General features: G+C 31.5%; 2 protein-coding genes and 1 pseudogene across 3 annotated transcripts in view; 2 read left to right on the forward strand and 1 right to left on the reverse strand.

Annotated features, from left to right (window-relative positions):
* The window catches only part of LOC111624090 (splicing factor 3B subunit 4-like), a 10,552-nt gene extending 5,181 nt beyond the window's left edge, over positions 1 to 5,371 (forward strand). Inside the window, exons 4-8 of the mRNA XM_023366872.1 lie at positions 1,202 to 1,375; positions 3,810 to 3,959; positions 4,026 to 4,238; positions 4,312 to 4,434; positions 5,151 to 5,371. Coding sequence (XP_023222640.1) covers positions 1,202 to 1,375; positions 3,810 to 3,959; positions 4,026 to 4,238; positions 4,312 to 4,434; positions 5,151 to 5,245 — 755 coding nt within the window. The 3' untranslated portion in view covers positions 5,246 to 5,371. The remainder of the gene's footprint in view (positions 1 to 1,201; positions 1,376 to 3,809; positions 3,960 to 4,025; positions 4,239 to 4,311; positions 4,435 to 5,150) is intronic.
* Positions 5,372 to 9,227: 3,856 nt separating this feature from the next.
* LOC111624194 (transcription factor MafG-like) overlaps positions 9,228 to 18,640 on the forward strand; it is a 17,310-nt gene continuing 7,897 nt past the window's right edge. The window contains exons 1-2 of one of the 2 annotated variants that reach the window (XM_023367005.1): positions 9,228 to 9,411; positions 13,722 to 13,754. In XM_023367005.1, coding sequence (XP_023222773.1) covers positions 9,337 to 9,411; positions 13,722 to 13,754 — 108 coding nt within the window. In that variant the 5' untranslated portion in view covers positions 9,228 to 9,336. The remainder of the gene's footprint in view (positions 9,412 to 13,721; positions 13,755 to 18,640) is intronic. The other variant, XM_023367012.1, reaches the window with a different exon arrangement.
* LOC111624185 lies at positions 10,436 to 11,348 on the reverse strand (annotated as a pseudogene).

Here is an 18,640-nt window from a genome sequence, read left to right on the forward strand (position 1 = left end):
TGGCAAAAAAAGACTTTTGAAATTTGTGAGTTTTAGTTTTTTAAAAATCTGCAGAGTTTATCTTGTTTATGTAATAAAATGTAGAAAAGGTTTGTTTTTAACCTGTAAAGTAAAAATTGTGATAAAAATTGATATTGTAAATGTTAAAAACCTAAGTGTAGTCTGATTTCTGCTGTATGTGCAGTGTCCATGCTGAAGTGAGGTATGGTTTACAAAAAATTTATGTGAGTTTTTTGGTTTTATTTGTGTCTTGTTAAATATTTTTATATATATTTAGTTAGCTGAAGAGGGGCTGATGCCCGAAACGTTGATGTATGGAAAAAACGTTCTAACTAAATAAAAGATTCAACTAGCCCAGTGTTGAGAAAAACGTCACTTCATTGTGCCAGTACACAACAGGAAAAAAAAAAATAATAATATCAAAGAACAATAATAGAAAATATAATCGATTTATATCCATAGCATAACTAGTGAAAATACAATAATATTTTTTTATAATTAATATTTTCCGTTTTCACTTAGTATATTATTTACTTTATAAGAATCTAATAACTCTGAAAAATACATAAGGTCAGTTAAATATAATTTCAAATTTATTTTTAGTAGTTTATTTTTTATTAAATTAACTTTTTATATTTTAAAACTTTGCAAGATGTTTTTTAAACAGTTTTAATTTAAACATTAATAAGTGCATTTGTTGAGTTTCAATAAATCTGACATTTAGTTGTTTGGATTAAAATGAATAAATTGAGCTTAATGCTTGCTTATGTATTAATATTTTATTTTCAGATAATCAGAGATCCTGAAACAGGAAATTCAAAAAATTATGCATTCATCAATTTTGCTAGTTTTGAAGCATCAGATGCTGCTATACAAGCTATGAATAGACAGTATCTTTGTAACAAACCTATTAGTATATCATACGCATTTAAAGAAGATTCAAAAGGCGATAGACATGGTTCAGCAGCAGGTAATTTAATTACTAAGAATTAAAAATTAATAAAATAAAATGTGAAAAGTAATATGAAATAAAATCTAGTCTTTTAACTTATCCAAATGATCACTAATGTCATATAAGAAAATAAAGTGCTCAAAAGCTGACAGAAAATGAAAAATTAAATGATGTCTCTCATTATATAAAAATTCACAAAGCATTATGAATTTTGCTATTAAATATTGAAATGAGACTTTTTTGTTTCAGAACGTCTTCTAGCTGCTCAGAATCCACTTTCTCATGCAGATAGACCTCATCAATTGTTTGCCGATGCACCTCCACCACCGTGTGCACCAGTGGTAGCACCAATGGCTGCACCACCACCGCCGCCACCACCAATGGTTGGACTTCCTCCTCCGCCAATGACAGTGGTTACATCTGGTAAATTAAGTACATAATCATTAATTCAAAAAAATTCACATGTAGTAAACTCAATATCTTTAAAAGTGTTTTCTAGATATCAAAATAACCATAAATGATTCCATAACTTCTCTTTTAAAATAGGAATACAGTCGACCCTCCCATAACACTGTTGACGATTCCATTTTATATGAATTTCATGTTGTACGAGTCACTTAGATTTTACAAATCCATGAGCTGTTCATAGCCTGGCACACGTATTTGTAAAATCTAAGTGACTCGTACAACATGGAATTCATATAAAACGAAATTATCAACAGTGTTATAGGTGGGGTCGACTGTAGTTATATTTAATTAATAAAAAATATTAGCAGTTATATATAAAAATCTATAGCAATATAATAAAGACTAGTTTCCATGTTAAACAACTTAGAATATTATCATGAATCATATGTTGCTGCCCACCAGTGACTGAGTGGACAAAACTACTGAACATGTGGGTTTGTGCCTTGTTAACAGACTGACCACACATTTTCCAGATTATCTTGTAACAATCTAAATAGGAGCTGTTTTTCCATAGAAAGTTGTCCCCAGGAGGCATCCCCCTCAACAGATCACCTGTGTGCCATGTTGCCACATACATATATATAAAAAACAAACAAGCATGTTGCTGTGCCAGAAAAATTGCTGTGTAATTTTCATTATATTACAATAGATATGTTTTACTATAGGAAAACTTAATCCACTAAACTATTATATTATGTTTCGCTATAAATTGGTTTAATGAATTAATGGATTTTTTGCATTTTAAGAATCTGCAGTTTTGCATAATATAATGAAAAATGAATCCAAGCTTTTACTTAGTGTAATAGAAAAATGAACAGACAAATACTTTATATTGTTTATTTACAAGATTTAACTGTGCTTATTATTGGATATAAGTTCTCAAGTTGTTATTGCATTCTCTTCTGACATTGGTTAATAAATCAAACTTAAAAAATAATTGTAATAGGAGTCTATATAATACCACACATGTAATGTGTATAGTGTAATTAGAAACTAACTTATTTGTTAATCTTTGTGTTAATATGACAGAAACATGCTATCAGACAGCACATTCAAAGCCATCAAAAATTATACTTGGTGATATTACATTCTGTTTGGAATTGATTTTATTTTTATTTATAATTTTCACGTCTGTCTATTTATTATTAATTCACATTATTATAAATGAAGGTTAGAGTGAATCCCTAATTGAGTAGCTCTGTAGAAAATTAGTTTCACTTCTGCTTTTTGGAGCTAATGGCACAAACCTGAGTTATAGTTAAACATGAATAAACTCATGAGTCATTTATATAGTGTATGTGTTTATTGCTCATTTTAGTATTAAATTTAATATTTAATTATTATTTCACATTAATAGCAAATGCAATTGATTGTTTGGACTCCAAAATATTTTTAATATAATAGGATATCTCATATAAAACTGGCCCCATTCACTCATTGAATGAATAAAACTGGGCTGACAGACAACAAAGTATTGGTAGTGCAAACTTACATAACATTTTGTGAATAAAACTAACAAGGGAAAGACACTGTCATGGTGTCATATTTCAATGAGCATTAACATTGTGAATGTATGCCAAAAGTAATTGATTCATGTTTTCAGCTTTTCATCTAGTGGACCCTAGTTTCCAAAATATTGTTTAAAATTGGGACTTTGTAGTTATATTAGCATACAAACTATGTGAGAGATAAAATGTGTCATTTGTGGAAACATAGTAAAGCTTGTGGCTTCTACTCTACTTTTATTTATATACATTTTTTGTACATTACATGGATGTACTGTACAGTATGTTGGAAGATGAAGCATGCAATGACATAACGTTGTAAATGAAAAAAAAAAGAAAAAATCAAACTTCTCAGGAGAGGTGAATAAAACTTTTTCTAGTGAATGAATTTATTTCAATTTTACAATAAAATGGTAAAATCTCACTAGGTTACAAATTTTCTGGAATATCAAAATTATGTAAATGTATGCTGTAATGTTTTAAGTGCCAAAAGTCACATAACTTGCACTTTGGCACATTAAACGTATGGCTTCATATAAATTCAACTTCAAAATACAGCCACTTACCGCACCACTGTTGCCACGATATGTTTTGCAGCAGAAAACACTGCATTTAGAATTCAATTCTTCAATAAAATGTAAATTCCATTTTTCTGTAAACACAGTGTTGTGGCATTGCATGCTTCGTATATCATTAACATTCAAAATAAATCATATTCATTGTAACAAATATTTTTTGAAAAATGAATAACTGTAAAATGCTATTATATCTATAAATATAAAAGTAAAGTTTAGTTAGGAGTAAGTTAATTATTCCTAGATAAAGCTACTGTAGAAACAATTTGAAAATATTTAAGTTAAATATATGTAATATTTTTCATTTAGGTTCAATGCAGATGCCACCACCTCCATTACATGGTGCCCTGCAACCTAGTTCTGTGGCTCCACCAATAAGACCACCTTCATCAGGACCATTACCATTTCCACCTGGACATCCTCCACCTCCACCTCCTCCTCCACCACCACCACCATCAGGTAAGTTCTGACATCATTGAAAAATATTTAAACTGGCCTTATAAGCAAATTAATAAAAATGATTAGGTGGTATACCACCTCCACCGCCAGTACCTCCACCCGTGTCGAGTTATGCAGGCATGCCTCCACCTCCACCACCACCAACCGTTCCTCCTCCTCCACCACCTCCACCCAGTACTAGTTCTTCTCAGATACCAGTACCTTCCAGTAATGAACCCGGACCTGGTGAGATGATGCAACAAAGACAGGTATCACCCGCTATGCCACCACAACCTATGGGTAAGTTTTTAAGTATTTTCTGTAGAATACTTTAACAAATATTTTTAAAACTGATAAATTGAAAAATTTTTAGGAATGCCGCCACCACCGCCCCCACCACCATTCCAGGGAGGAGGTATGCCTCCTCCGCCACCACCCGGAATGCGACCACCCCCACAAATGAGCATGAACTTTGGACCCAGACCGCCACCTTTTGGTATGTATTATGTTTACATTTTTTTTAATGTTTGTTTTATATCCAAATTTATCAATAAAAGTATTTCTAAGTAATAGAGTATAATAGTGCAATATAACATCTTTAAATAAATGTATAACAGCTTAAAAAATAAATTTAAAAAGTTTTTTTAATTTAGGGTGAAGTATTTAAATATCTGTCAGACTTGTGATACTGTTATGTAAATTTGAGAATGTTGGTTCATACAACTTCGTTCCAAAAGATTTAAAAGGTCAAATTTGGAGTCATGGAGTAAAAAAAAACATTCAGCATTTATATAGTAGATACGAAGTAAAAAAAATTGATAGTCAATTTGACAACATTTTATTTTTAGATATTTCTTTAACCCTGGCTTCTTTATTAGAAAGAACCCACCAGTGGCCAAGTGAATCTGTTCCCTGAATACTGATAGTTGTGTTGTGGGTTTGTGCCTTGCCAGGAGGAGTTTTCCAGTTTTCTCCACATCTTTAATGTCTAAATAGGGGCCTGTTTCCCTTAATTTAATTAAGACTTCTCGGAAGGTATCCCCTAGGCAGATCACCCAAGTGTTACATTGTCATAACTAATAAAGCAAAAACTTTATTAAAAAGAACATAAATGTATTATTAAAATAGAAATTATGACTAATTAGTCATATTTTTTTTTTCTTTTTGTAGTGTTTGTGTGTATATTATTAAAAATAATTTTTGTTAATTTAGGTCCGGTGCCAAATCGACCCATGTTTCCTGGCCGTGGACTTCCGCCGCCACCGCCTCGCCCCATGAGACCGCCGGGTCCTCCCCAGTATGCCTAGACCTCTGCCATAGATGCACACGACATTTTACAATACATGTCATGTATCTCATTACATTTTTATAATTTAATAGAAATAAAACTATTTTTTTTTGTGTGTTATTTGTGAAATGTTAGTTGAAATTAGAAGATGTTTTTTTTTATACATAACTTATTAAAGATTTTATTAGTTTGATGTTTGGTATTAATTGAATAGATTTATACATTAGTCCACTTAATTTCACCAAGAATCGAATGAGTTCTCGAGAATAAGCAACAAATGTATTCGCGAAAACAATGCTAATAAGGTTACACCTGCTGCCTCAGATCACTAATACAATTAGAATTTAAGACGACGGATCCAGATGACAGTTTTTTAAATTCGAATAGGATTGTTCGCTGTCATATTCGAATACCTAGCACAGGTTCTCGGAAACAAAGAGAACATTTTGCAATTAAGCAGTTACAATTCTTGCGTTCGAATATTCCCATCTGTAGTTGGAATCATTCTGGACTAAGGCCCAGTAATAAAGTTTTTCTTTACGAATATAAAAGTGATTTTATTATAAAAATGAACTGTGTGATATTTATCTGATGTCNTATACTTCAGTTGTTGTCCACCAAAGAGGAACACCAATTATTACAAATACAAAAAAAAAATACCCATATTGCATATATGGATGAAGCATCTCTAACCTAGCACAGGTTCTCGGAAACACAGAGAACATTTTGCAATTAAGCAGTTACAATTCTTGCGTTCGAATATTCCCATCTGTAGTTGGAATCATTCTGGACTAAGGCCCAGTAATAAAGTTTTTCTTTACGAATATAAAAGTGATTTTATTATAAAAATGAACTGTGTGATATTTATCTGATGTCGTTTAAAGATAAAAACCTGTTCAAAACGGAAAAAAAAAATTCGGTACAGTGCTTTTCCGGTTTACACAGGTTTTACTATGTATATTTTCGTAATTGTTAATATTTGTTTTACAATAGAAATTCAATTTAAAATTGGTTAAAATTATAAAAATTTTGGAAACAAAAATGGCATTGTCATGCCGCAATTTGAAATGTAAGAATTTAAATACTTCTATACCATGACAAATGAAATTTTAATATAAATTATAAATTCTTAACCGGTTAAGAATCTTGCTTTGTATATTTACCAGTATTTTGTTCATAATTTACTGTTAAAATTTAAATTGACGTATAACAAAATTAACTACCGGTGTTCCATGGTTTTATCTACTCTGCCCTAATGGGCTATATATAAATGCCAATGTAAAAATTGAAAATACAGTAGTTCCTGGTTAACTTGCACTTCATCACTATTGATATATAAATTATATAATTCAGTTTGCAAGACATATTTGTATATGTATTAAATACTCGATTCTGTCCCTGGTTATTAATTCCGAAAAAAGACTAATGTTAACAATGGCCTTGTGGCTGTATGTACAGTACGTGTTCACGTGATCTTCATTTCTGTGACATTTGCTGCAACCGTTATCACAAATACAATTTAATTTCAAATCGTCCGCTAGCGTGTAACAGTACCAATAGATTTTTCCATAGAGGAAACAATTCCTTACGTATTGCTTACCCCTGTGGTTTCCCTTAGCATGACAATTATTCTCTCCTTTTTCCGACCCCTTTCCCCATACGTGGCCCCGAAGAGGGTCTTTTAATTAGTCATACCCATCATGAGTGCGGCTAAGCTCACGAGATAGCACCAGTGACTGAATGAGTAAAACCACTGAACCAAGTGAAGTTTTCCGGGGTTTTCCTCAAATCTAATACTTACATAAGGATCAGTTTTTTATAGAAAGTACTCTTGTGAGTTGCCTTTCCCATTTTACACTTATGAACTTCATATATTATTCACAAATGTGTGGAAAGTATAAAACAAACACGTTTAATATTAATTGTGTCAAGGAAATTTAGACTAGACAATGTTATAACATCCGAATTGATTCACTTTATAATTTTATTTTTTAAACATAATAGTAGATACAGTTTCCCATTCATACAAACATTCTAAATAGCATATACTTCTTCCTTTCTTAAGCTTTCTTATGCTTTATAATACGCTTCACTGGCTGAATTATATAGACTTACAATAGATTTTAAATAACTTACAAAAAGTAAAGAACACTGACTGTGTCTAGACCTATTTATTTTCAATATGCTTTGTAATCGTTTTTAATTATTCAACTCAAAAATTCCATAAAGAATATATTCGTGTTATACAGAATATGTAAATGTACAAGAGTAATTACGATGCAAATTAGTCCCTTTGAGGAAGTTTTATAATGAAAATATCTCTTATAACATAGTTTTTCACAGAAAGTTATTCTTGGATGAACCCCCCCTTGGCAGATCGCCCATGTGTTGCGTTGCCTTATACCAATCCATTTGTCCTCACAACTAGACTGCTCTATTGTAGGTCTAAAGTCTAGACCAGTGTTTCTCAACGGCGATATCGCCCCATGTAGGCGTTTTTCCATGTTGATGGGGCGATTAGTAACAATTTATATTTTGGGGGGGCGAAAAACAATTTTCTGGGCGATATAGCAAAACATTATAAGAATAATTAGATATTTTATTCGTTATATCGTACAATACAAATAACATTATACTAGTCATTAGTCTATTCGATGCAGTACGAATTTGGCGTTAGCCTCGGCCCTCGGCATTGGAATTTTGAAGCGAAGGGGGCGATACTACGTAACGGTTTTATTGAAGGGGCGATACTACGTAACGGTTTTATTGAAGGGGCGATACTACGTAACGGTTTTATTGAAGGGGGCGATACTACGTAACGGTTTTATTGAAGGGGGCGATACTACGTTTCGTTAGAGGTTGAGAAACACTGGTCTAGACGAATCCATATTGTGCTTGATTAAGAAGACCCTCTTTACTTATTGTAGCACCTGCTAATTATCAATTACTGTAATTTTTTATTGCAGCCGCTGGAACATTGGATACCCCTTCCTCCCCAATGAATGGTTTAAAAGTCTGATTTGACACGTCCTTTAACGTAAACTTACGTTAAAGGACTATAATTTAGTTGTAGTATATTCATGTTTAAGTTGACATTCAAGCATACAATAGCTACCGTAGGACCCAATATAATATGAAATATGGACACAATATATGGCAGTCCACAGCAAAAGACTACAGCTTAATCGTAGTATTCTTCAATATATGATATAGAGAGTAAACCAAGGGCGTATCCAGGGAGGGGCAGCTGCTCCTCCCTAGAAGAAAAATTAAAGTGTAGTAATTGACACACAGCACAAACGTATCAGTTTGAATAATGAATATTGTGACTAGACTATAGCCATCTGTCGTGAAATCGCTCTCTCCCTCCCCACTTCCTCGAAACTAATATGAGTTGCCCCCCTTTAGTTCAGATCCTGGTACTCCGCTGGAACAAACCGTAACTGTCGGTAATACATGCGTTTGCTTATTTCACNAATGAATATTGTGACTAGACTATAGCCATCTGTCGTGAAATCGCTCTCTCCCTCCCCACTTCCTCGAAACTAATATGAGTTGCCCCCCTTTAGTTCAGATCCTGGTACTCCGCTGGAACAAACCGTAACTGTCGGTAATACATGCGTTTGCTTATTTCACACACAAAAATTAAAAGAAAAGTCCCAAAAACATAGGTAAAATGGCAGCCTACCGCTCTGAAGGAACGGGTCGAAAACTCCTTAGGTTTTTTTCGGGGGGTAAGCCGGTTAGGTATGTCGGGCCCTGTCCCTCACCACCCGGCCGCCCCATTTATGGGCCAGCTGCATAATGGGCTTGTTAAAGAGCCCACAAGGCGTAAAGAGTTTTAAAAAAGTTAAAAATATTAATAAATATAAATAATGAAAGGTTTATATATAATACAAAAAATTAATAAAATTTACTATAAAATAAATGTAATTAATATTTAAAAATAATTATATTATTCATGCGAATAATAAAACAAAACTCTGACCCAAATAAGAGTTTCGGGAGTTGGCAACACTTAAGCTTAACATATGTACCTGGAAAACAATTGCATCCGTATTGCTTCTCGCAATAACATTACAGAAATAATATCGAATTTGGCCGTTTTCTATGCGAGACAGGAGAGAAATTGGATGGAAATTAGACATTGGAAACGATATGAAATCTAAACAAGACGGTAAAATGGTAAGTGTTTATTTTATTCGCTGGTAAACAAACAAGTGATTACGTGAGATGGGCGATTGCAACACTGTATACACATGCATTGTGTAAGATACAAGGGGAAGTGTATGTGTTTTCCGTCTTCGCCATTTTTTTATGATTAGTTTCAAATTGTAAATATATATATATATATATTATCCTGTGTAAAAAGTAAATTAAGTCGTTTCAAAATTCAAACTTTACATTACAAAGAATAGATGCAAATTTATAGATACACTGGCGTGCAAAACTTAAGCAACTATGTCATTTTTAAGCAGATATCCAGAATTAAGCAGATATCCAGATATAAGCAGAAATTATAGAAGAGGGCTTGTTGCCATCAGTACAATGAACACCCAATTCGGTAGAAAGGTTATTCCTGTGCGGGAAGAAGACATTACGGGTGACGTGAGGGCACGCAAAATGCGTGCAATCGGCGCGCACGGTGCAAGATTATAATAACAAGGTTTTGATTCCGTACTGTATGCGTTCTATTCATTTTTGTGCTAGTACGCTTTCTTTGTTAAGTACAAAATACTGTCTCTGTATTCTGAATTTCATGTCTCTCGGTTGATTTCTTGCAAAGTTATGGCTAAAAAACTATCATGCTTAAGTTTTTTGTGCTAGTATATCTGAGACAACTATGAGAATCTAAAAGGTCAAGATTTCGCATGTATCTAAAAATATTTAGGCTTTTGTTTCATTGAAGCTTACTAATGCAAAATTATTTATTTGAACTGAAAAATAAATAAATTACATCAGTCATTCTTCTTCCACTTCTGAGTCTTTCCTTCTCTGTCAAAGCAACGAGGCAGGAAATGCAGTGATAACAGCACTGGAATGCCCGTCGGAAGAAACAGGAATATAGATGGCATATTTTTTATCATCAGGAAAATATAGCAATGCCAAAAGGGATGGATTGAAAAAGGCTTCCTCTGATAACATAAAAGCATGTTTTGCTTGAAGGTAACTTGATTCCAATCTACCATCCTTTAATGATGTCAGATTATCTTTTATAAAATCAACTGATGCATATAACCAGGACATTCATTAACCGGGGTTCCACTGTATATATAATTTCTATAAATAACAATGTATTTTATCATCATTATAATAAATTGATTATATTTAAACTAAAATTTTGAGTGTGGTCACTCTTGTTTTCAACCTCGTTTCCAACACCGTCTTTTATCACAATATTGCTGATGATCCCCAGAAGTTGTTCAAGAGAATAGAGAGAAGAGATGGCTACCGAAAGTTGTTCTTCAGTTCTTCTTCTTATTAAAAAATCAACTTCCCAATCTATACAAACAGAACTTTGAATAACTCTAATTTTATTATCCTTAACAGAATTAGGAAGCCCAGTAACAGTGATGGAAAGCCCAGAATATGAAAAAAGTGATGGAAGTACACAGCTACGATAGCTGTGTACTTCCATCACTTTTTTCATATCAATGTCAATCCTTCTAGGAAGAGTAGCGTTTTCTTTTAATGGAGGTGCATTATATGTTAAAAATTCTCCCCAACATGGTGATAAAAATGCATTTGTAGCTACCTGACATCCCTTTTCATCATATATTTGAAGAGGAGATTGAGCTTGAGATGGTATGTAAATGAAAAAGTTTAAAGATGGATTGAGATCTTAATTTTGCTTCAATTGGGTTAATGATAGATGGCAAATGATCAAATTCCAAAATATGTTCACCAGTCTGAGAATTAGTTTTCATCTGAATATTTAAAAATGTCATATAATGTAACTATTAACATTGACATTTCCTAGAATTGATAATTTATCAAGAAATGGTTTGACAATATGTCAAGCCATTTCTTGATAAATTATCAATTCTACAGCTTGAACAATATTCCAATGCACATCATGTATAAGATTATAGATTAAAAGTAAGATTAAAAGTAATGTCAAAAGTAGCTGTTGCAATTAATGATCTCATGCTTTCTTTGTCAGGCTGTTTCTGTTCTTTATTTTCAGTAGATAGGAAAACTGTTTTTAAAATCTCATCTTTTACTAGGATATTCTTCAACAGTTTAGAGATGTCAGCAGCCAATTTTTCTTCTGCATATTTATTGACACAAAAACTGGTGCAATGAACATCTACTAATGTTTAAAAAATTCCAAGATGTGATTTCTCAGATAAAATAAATATCTGTAAACTTCCAATACCAGGCTAAATTCTGAAATGGACTGGCATTCATTTAAAATATTTTCTTCTTCTTTTGCTATATCTCTCAGAGATATTTAACTTTTAATCGGTTTCCACTATCAGAATTAGCCTCTATTAAACTTTGTTTTAACCTTATTTGAGCTATTGATTTGTCAGCAATAATTAATGTTACTGGAACAGAATGGACAACCTGTAAAAATGGTAATTTTTCAATTTCGCTGTTAGATAAAGTGACTCTATATACTTCAGTTGTTGTCCACCAAAGAGGAACACCAATTATTACAAATACAAAAAAAAAATACCCATATTGCATATATGGATGAAGCATCTCTAATATTTTTATCATCATCATGAAGTCATTCTTTACTCATTATGAGTTCTCATTTATTTTATTTCCAAATAGAAATTATTTAATATTACATGTAGGAAAAAAACATTTCATATGTCACTTATACATCCAAAAAGCCCTTAGTACAGACAACTTCCTTCGTAAGACATATTTACCTCCTTTTTTCGATGTAAATAAGAAACCAGATGAGAGATTAATGTAAAGAACATATTTCTGCTTTGTGTTTTAAATTGTAGCATTTCAATAAGACAGTGATGAAATTATGGTGTAAACAATGTTGTTCTTGTATATGATTAAATTTACTAAGATAGAAAAAGAAGCTTACCTTGTAAATCTCTTATATTTGTAATTTTTAATTCAAAATGACAGTGGCTGATTGTTTTATCCAAATTTTTGTTATCCGAGGTCACATCGATTAGTGTTACCTCGGATAATTTGGATTCTACCATGTAATTATTTAATAAATTATCCGTATATACATTCACAGAAAACAATGTTTATTAGAATTCTTGAAGCCTATAATTAATTTCAGTCACACCTTTCTATTTAGTTATTATATTTGCCTTTGGCTCTTGCTTTTCTTTTCAGATAAAAATGTGAAAATATTAAAGATGATATAATTGGAATGATTTGGGTCAGATTTGATTTGATTTCTCTAGGAATTTTAACAAAGTACAATTAATAACTTATAAAATTTTCAAATGAAAATATGCAGTGTTAAAATTTTTTTATCTACTTTTGAATGTAAAATGTTTATCAAAACAATTTTTTTATTTAAGAAAATAAATTAAAAAAAACAGTTTAATATATTAAAATACTGTGTATATGAATGAGTTGGTACAATAAGGCATTAACCTTCACTTTCATCAAAATTCAGATTCATACATAAAGTTATGTAGAATAATTGTGTGTACTGTCTATCAATTCATGGCTGTGATATGAGCTTACATGACTTGGCATTAAATCTATATCCTTTTTCTAATCAATATTAACTGCCATTTGTTTTGAGCAATATGGTGCTAACCTACATCAAAATGGAAGGAGAAAGCAATCAAATTAACAATAGTTTTTCAAAAAATAAATTAGTTAGCTTAATCACATCCTGAAAAGTGTCATATTGTTATGGCAACTTTCATCAAGCACTTCCATTTTTCAAAATTAACTAAGGCTTGCTTTCTACGAAAGAAAACTGTGGAGTTACAACTGTGGAATACATAATTGTGTCATAGACATTGGGCAGTTGTTTTTGTGGAATGAAAGTAGTGCTAAATGTAGTTCTTTTGAAATTATAAGTTACTTGCTGAATTACTTTACACAAAACAATATGCAGTCTCGATGATAACTGCAAAGGGCAAAATGAAAAGTGGATTCTGATTTCCCTCTACTTTGCACTGATGCAATCAGGTAAATTTAAGCATATCTAACATCACTTTCCAGTTGTGGTGTATACACAACTGTGCGACAGTGATTTTGGTCGCATAGAGTTTTATTCTGGGAGATACTGCTCTTCTGTGTACACTATCAAAGACTGGTCAAATGTGATCCTAAATGCTAATAAAAACAAGAAATTCAAAGTAACAATGCTGTAGCAGTTTAACTTTAAAATCTTTAGTACACTGAGTAATACCCAAGAAAACTGTCTCAGATTCAAAACAACATCTGCAGTTTTTAAGTGCCTCTGTGTTTCTCATTGACTCAGCAATACCAGGCATTCCACAAGTTGGTTACTTATCACCATGAGTTATCATTGTNTTTATTACATTTAGGATTGGAAACACTTACCATTGCCGAGCTATCAGGTTAAACAAATTTTTACTTGTTATTTTAGTACTGTACTATTACTTATAAACTATAATATTTCACTATGAATAATGATTATCTTTATGTATATGTAAGTTTATTTTTTTATTTTAAGTATCACCAATAAACATTACACAATTACATAATTATATGCAGAATGTCCCATAAGATTGAATCCATTGGAATTACATTATCATTTGTATTAGAGAGATTGCGGCCAAAGTTCAAATTTTAAACTCTTGTACGGCATGCAGAAGTACACATTTGACATTTGAACTCCAAGCAAAACACATGCCACATGTTCATGTCTCACACTGATTCATGGGATATTGTTGAAAAATAGCGGAAATATTTAAGAGCGACGAAGGTCACCAGCAAAGATAAATAAACAAATTAAACTATTTCTAGAAGTTTACAAACCAATTATGCTGTTGATGGTAGAAGATACCGTGAGAGAACAAACCTACTTCTGTGGAGTTATAAGCTATTACGAAAACAAATATACAGTGGTACCTCAGGATACGAAATTAATCCGTTCCGAAACTGAGATCGTATCATGAAAATGTCGTAAGGTGAATCATTTTTCCCCATACGATTACATGTAAAACCAAATAATTTGTTCCAACACGAAAAACACACTCAAATTAAAGCTAAGTAGTACATTTTAAAAAAATAACTATAGTAAGGAAAACACTGAAAAATGCATTTTGTAATTGTAAATGTATAAATAACCATAATAGAATAATAATTGATTAAAAAAANGGGGGCGATAACGGGGGAAAAACGCTCCCATGTGGGCGTTTTTCCATGTTGAGGGGGCGATTAGTAACAATTTATATTTTATGGGGCGAAAAACAATTTTCTGGGTGATATAGTAAAACATTATATTAAGAATAATTAGATATTTTATTCATTACATCCTACAATAAATAAACAAATAACATTATATGTACTAGTCACTATTCTATTCGATGCAGTACGAACTTATCGTTAGTCTTGGCCCTCGGCATCGCAATTTTGCAGTGAAAAAGTGATACTACATAATGGTTTTATTGAAGGGGACGATACTATGTTGAAGGGGGTGACAATTTGTTAGAGGCTGTGAAACACTGTTCTATATTATCCAAGACAGACCTGTATACACTAGTTTTCTTATACAATTTTTCATAAAAGAACATTTATGACAATAACAGATATTAAAAAATTATTTGTTTGAATTATTTTTTAGCATTTAACTTCAAAACAAAATGAATCATTCATATTAAAGCGTAACTACGATAATACACACTTTTGTTCTAAAATCTTTTGTACATGATAGCTATACAATAAATGAAGTAAAAATTATTGTTCTTATACGTGATTAAATACACTGAGGTATAAAGAAAAGGTTTAAAAATGATAGCATGTAAATCTTTTCTCTTATATTTGTAATTTTTAATTCAAAATGACAGTGGCTGATTGTTTTATCCAAATTTTTGTTATCCGAGGTCACATCGATTAGTGTTACCTCGGATAATTTGGATTCTACCATGTAATTATTTAATAAATTATCCGTATATACATTCACAGAAAACAATGTTTATTAGAATTCTTGAAGCCTATAATTAATTTCAGTCACACCTTTCTATTTAGTTATTATATTTGCCTTTGGCTCTTGCTTTTCTTTTCAGATAAAAATGTGAAAATATTAAAGATGATATAATTGGAATGATTTGGGTCAGATTTGATTTGATTTCTCTAGGAATTTTAACAAAGTACAATTAATAATTTATAAAATTTTCAAATGAAAATATGCAGTGTTAAAATTTTTTTATCTACTTTTGAATGTAAAATGTTTATCAAAACAATTTTTTTATTTAAGAAAATAAATTAAAAAAAACAGTTTAATATATTAAAATACTGTGTATATGAATGAGTTGGTACAATAAGGCATTAACCTTCACTTTCATCAAAATTCAGATTCATACATAAAGTTATGTAGAATAATTGTGTGTACTGTCTATCAATTCATGGCTGTGATATGAGCTTACATGACTTGGCATTAAATCTATATCCTTTTTCTAATCAATATTAACTGCCATTTGTTTTGAGCAATATGGTGCTAACCTACATCAAAATGGAAGGAGAAAGCAATCAAATTAACAATAGTTTTTCAAAAAATAAATTAGTTAGCTTAATCACATCCTGAAAAGTGTCATATTGTTATGGCAACTTTCATCAAGCACTTCCATTTTTCAAAATTAACTAAGGCTTGCTTTCTACGAAAGAAAACTGTGGAGTTACAACTGTGGAATACATAATTGTGTCATAGACATTGGGCAGTTGTTTTTGTGGAATGAAAGTAGTGCTAAATGTAGTTCTTTTGAAATTATAAGTTACTTGCTGAATTACTTTACACAAAACAATATGCAGTCTCGATGATAACTGCAAAGGGCAAAATGAAAAGTGGATTCTGATTTCCCTCTACTTTGCACTGATGCAATCAGGTAAATTTAAGCATATCTAACATCACTTTCCAGTTGTGGTGTATACACAACTGTGCGACAGTGATTTTGGTCGCATAGAGTTTTATTCTGGGAGATACTGCTCTTCTGTGTACACTATCAAAGACTGGTCAAATGTGATCCTAAATGCTAATAAAAACAAGAAATTCAAAGTAACAATGCTGTAGCAGTTTAACTTTAAAATCTTTAGTACACTGAGTAATACCCAAGAAAACTGTCTCAGATTCAAAACAACATCTGCAGTTTTTAAGTGCCTCTGTGTTTCTCATTGACTCAGCAATACCAGGCATTCCACAAGTTGGTTACTTATCACCATGAGTTATCATTGTTCACATGGTGCACTCCCAAGAATTGGCTATCCTCATTCACAAATTTCAGTTTGTGATTTATAGCTTGAATATTCATCACAAGTCCTATAGATAATCGAAAATTTGCAGAAATAATGTCAATTCTAGAATGGATTCCATCAGCATATCATGAATATACAGAAATCTTATTACTCAAAGTACATGAAAGACATTGAAGAACATCTAGCTAAAAATGATGATAATGGTTAGTGCTTGGCAAAAATGAACTGCTATACTGCCATTTCATTGTGCTCTCTAATCATTCATTCTGTTAATATTGGCAAATCTAACTGTAAACACTGTCATAATGTTAAATTAGAATGTGTACTTAGGTAGAACAAACGTGTGCATCTATCATTCATTCATTTACCTTCCAAACCCAATGCCCAATCACTTGGTGCAATAAAGTGCTAACCAACAAACACATTACTGGTTATGAAAATATCTATATTTTGGTACTTTACATTGTAAAAATTTTCCAGAATGACCTAAAACTTCATAATGAAAGCAGTTTCAACATTTAACCCCAATATATAAATTAAACAGTTTTTTTAAAAACTTTCAAATATAATCATTTATTATACTAATAATAATGTTTAATAATAATTATAGTTATAGCTTAAATTACCTGAAAAAATGTTCATTACACAAATGCATACATTTTGTGGGCAATCACTATATCATTATTAATTCCTTTCATATTAATCCATTTATTTTGCCTTTCTTCATTGCTAAAAAAGGTATGAAGACTCACTTTATTTTTCATCATATTATGATTATAGTAATTCACTAAATAATGACTTTTCAGCATATTTTTAAAACAATGTAGCCACTGCTATATATTTGTATTTACAACATAGCTTTGTTTTCACCCATACATCTGGATACTTTAAGTCTCAACATCACCATTAAACCTATCCATAGGTCACCAATTGTTCCAATTCATCTATGAATATTTATTAAAATCTGTCCAACTGATACTATTTCTGTTGACATGTCAAACATGACTTGGAATAGCTCCAGTTGGGTTGACCACTCATTGTGTGAGATCATTCTTAGACATATGTTTATTTATATGTTACATCTTGACCTTCAGATTTTCTATGAATTTTGTTTGCAACCTCCTGTATAATATCTACAAATCAACATTTAGTACAGACAATTTATTTGTTTTGTGGGAAATTATATTAAATATTTGTAATTCTTATAAGCCTGTAAGTTTTCAAATCTCTAAATTTAATTACAAAGGGGAAAAAATTGTTATAATATTTAAATCTTGAACCATGCATGTGAAATTTTCTTAGTACATCATATATACAACCTTTCTGGTTTAAAGTTGTTATTCCATTCTTTCGATTTCATCTTTTTTTTATTTCAATTCTGAAACAATACAGTAGTTAAGTTCTCCTTGATCTTTCATCTCAAATGTTGACATTAGTAATTCTTTTAGCCAGGTTTCTTTCTAGATTAGTGAAGTTTGTGAATATTATCAGGCGATGAGGGATGGGGACATATCAGTTGGACCACCCCCAAAAAATTCCTGAGGTTTTTCACCCATCTGTTTTTTTATTCTGGATACGAAGGATGAAATCTGGATGGGTGAAAAACCTCAAGAAAATTGGTGGTAGCCTTTTAATTTTTATTAATTAGCCATCTGGCCATCATACTTATTTATTGCAGTTGGGTAGTTAATGTTATCAAAATTAGCAAGTCCCAAAACTTATAAATTAGAATACACTATAAAAACTTCACTTAAGTACAGTGGTACCTCAGGTTACGAACGCCCCAGCATACGAAATTTTCAGGATATGACGTGAAATTCGAACATATTTTTGCTCCACGATACGAACAAAAACTCACCATACGACGTTACATTAGTTCGCATTTTTCATTTGTTTTTCTTACTACAGTTATTTTTTTTAATGTATTACTTGGCTTTAATTTGAGTATGTTTTTCGCGTTGGAACGAATTATTTGGTTTTACATGTAATCGTATGGGAAAAGATGATCCACCTTACGACATTTTCATGATAC

This window comes from Centruroides sculpturatus, unplaced genomic scaffold (genome assembly GCF_000671375.1).
Source record: "Centruroides sculpturatus isolate CEXI.00-Female unplaced genomic scaffold, Cexi_2.0 scaffold27, whole genome shotgun sequence".
NCBI classification, from domain to species: Eukaryota; Metazoa; Arthropoda; class Arachnida; order Scorpiones; family Buthidae; genus Centruroides; species Centruroides sculpturatus.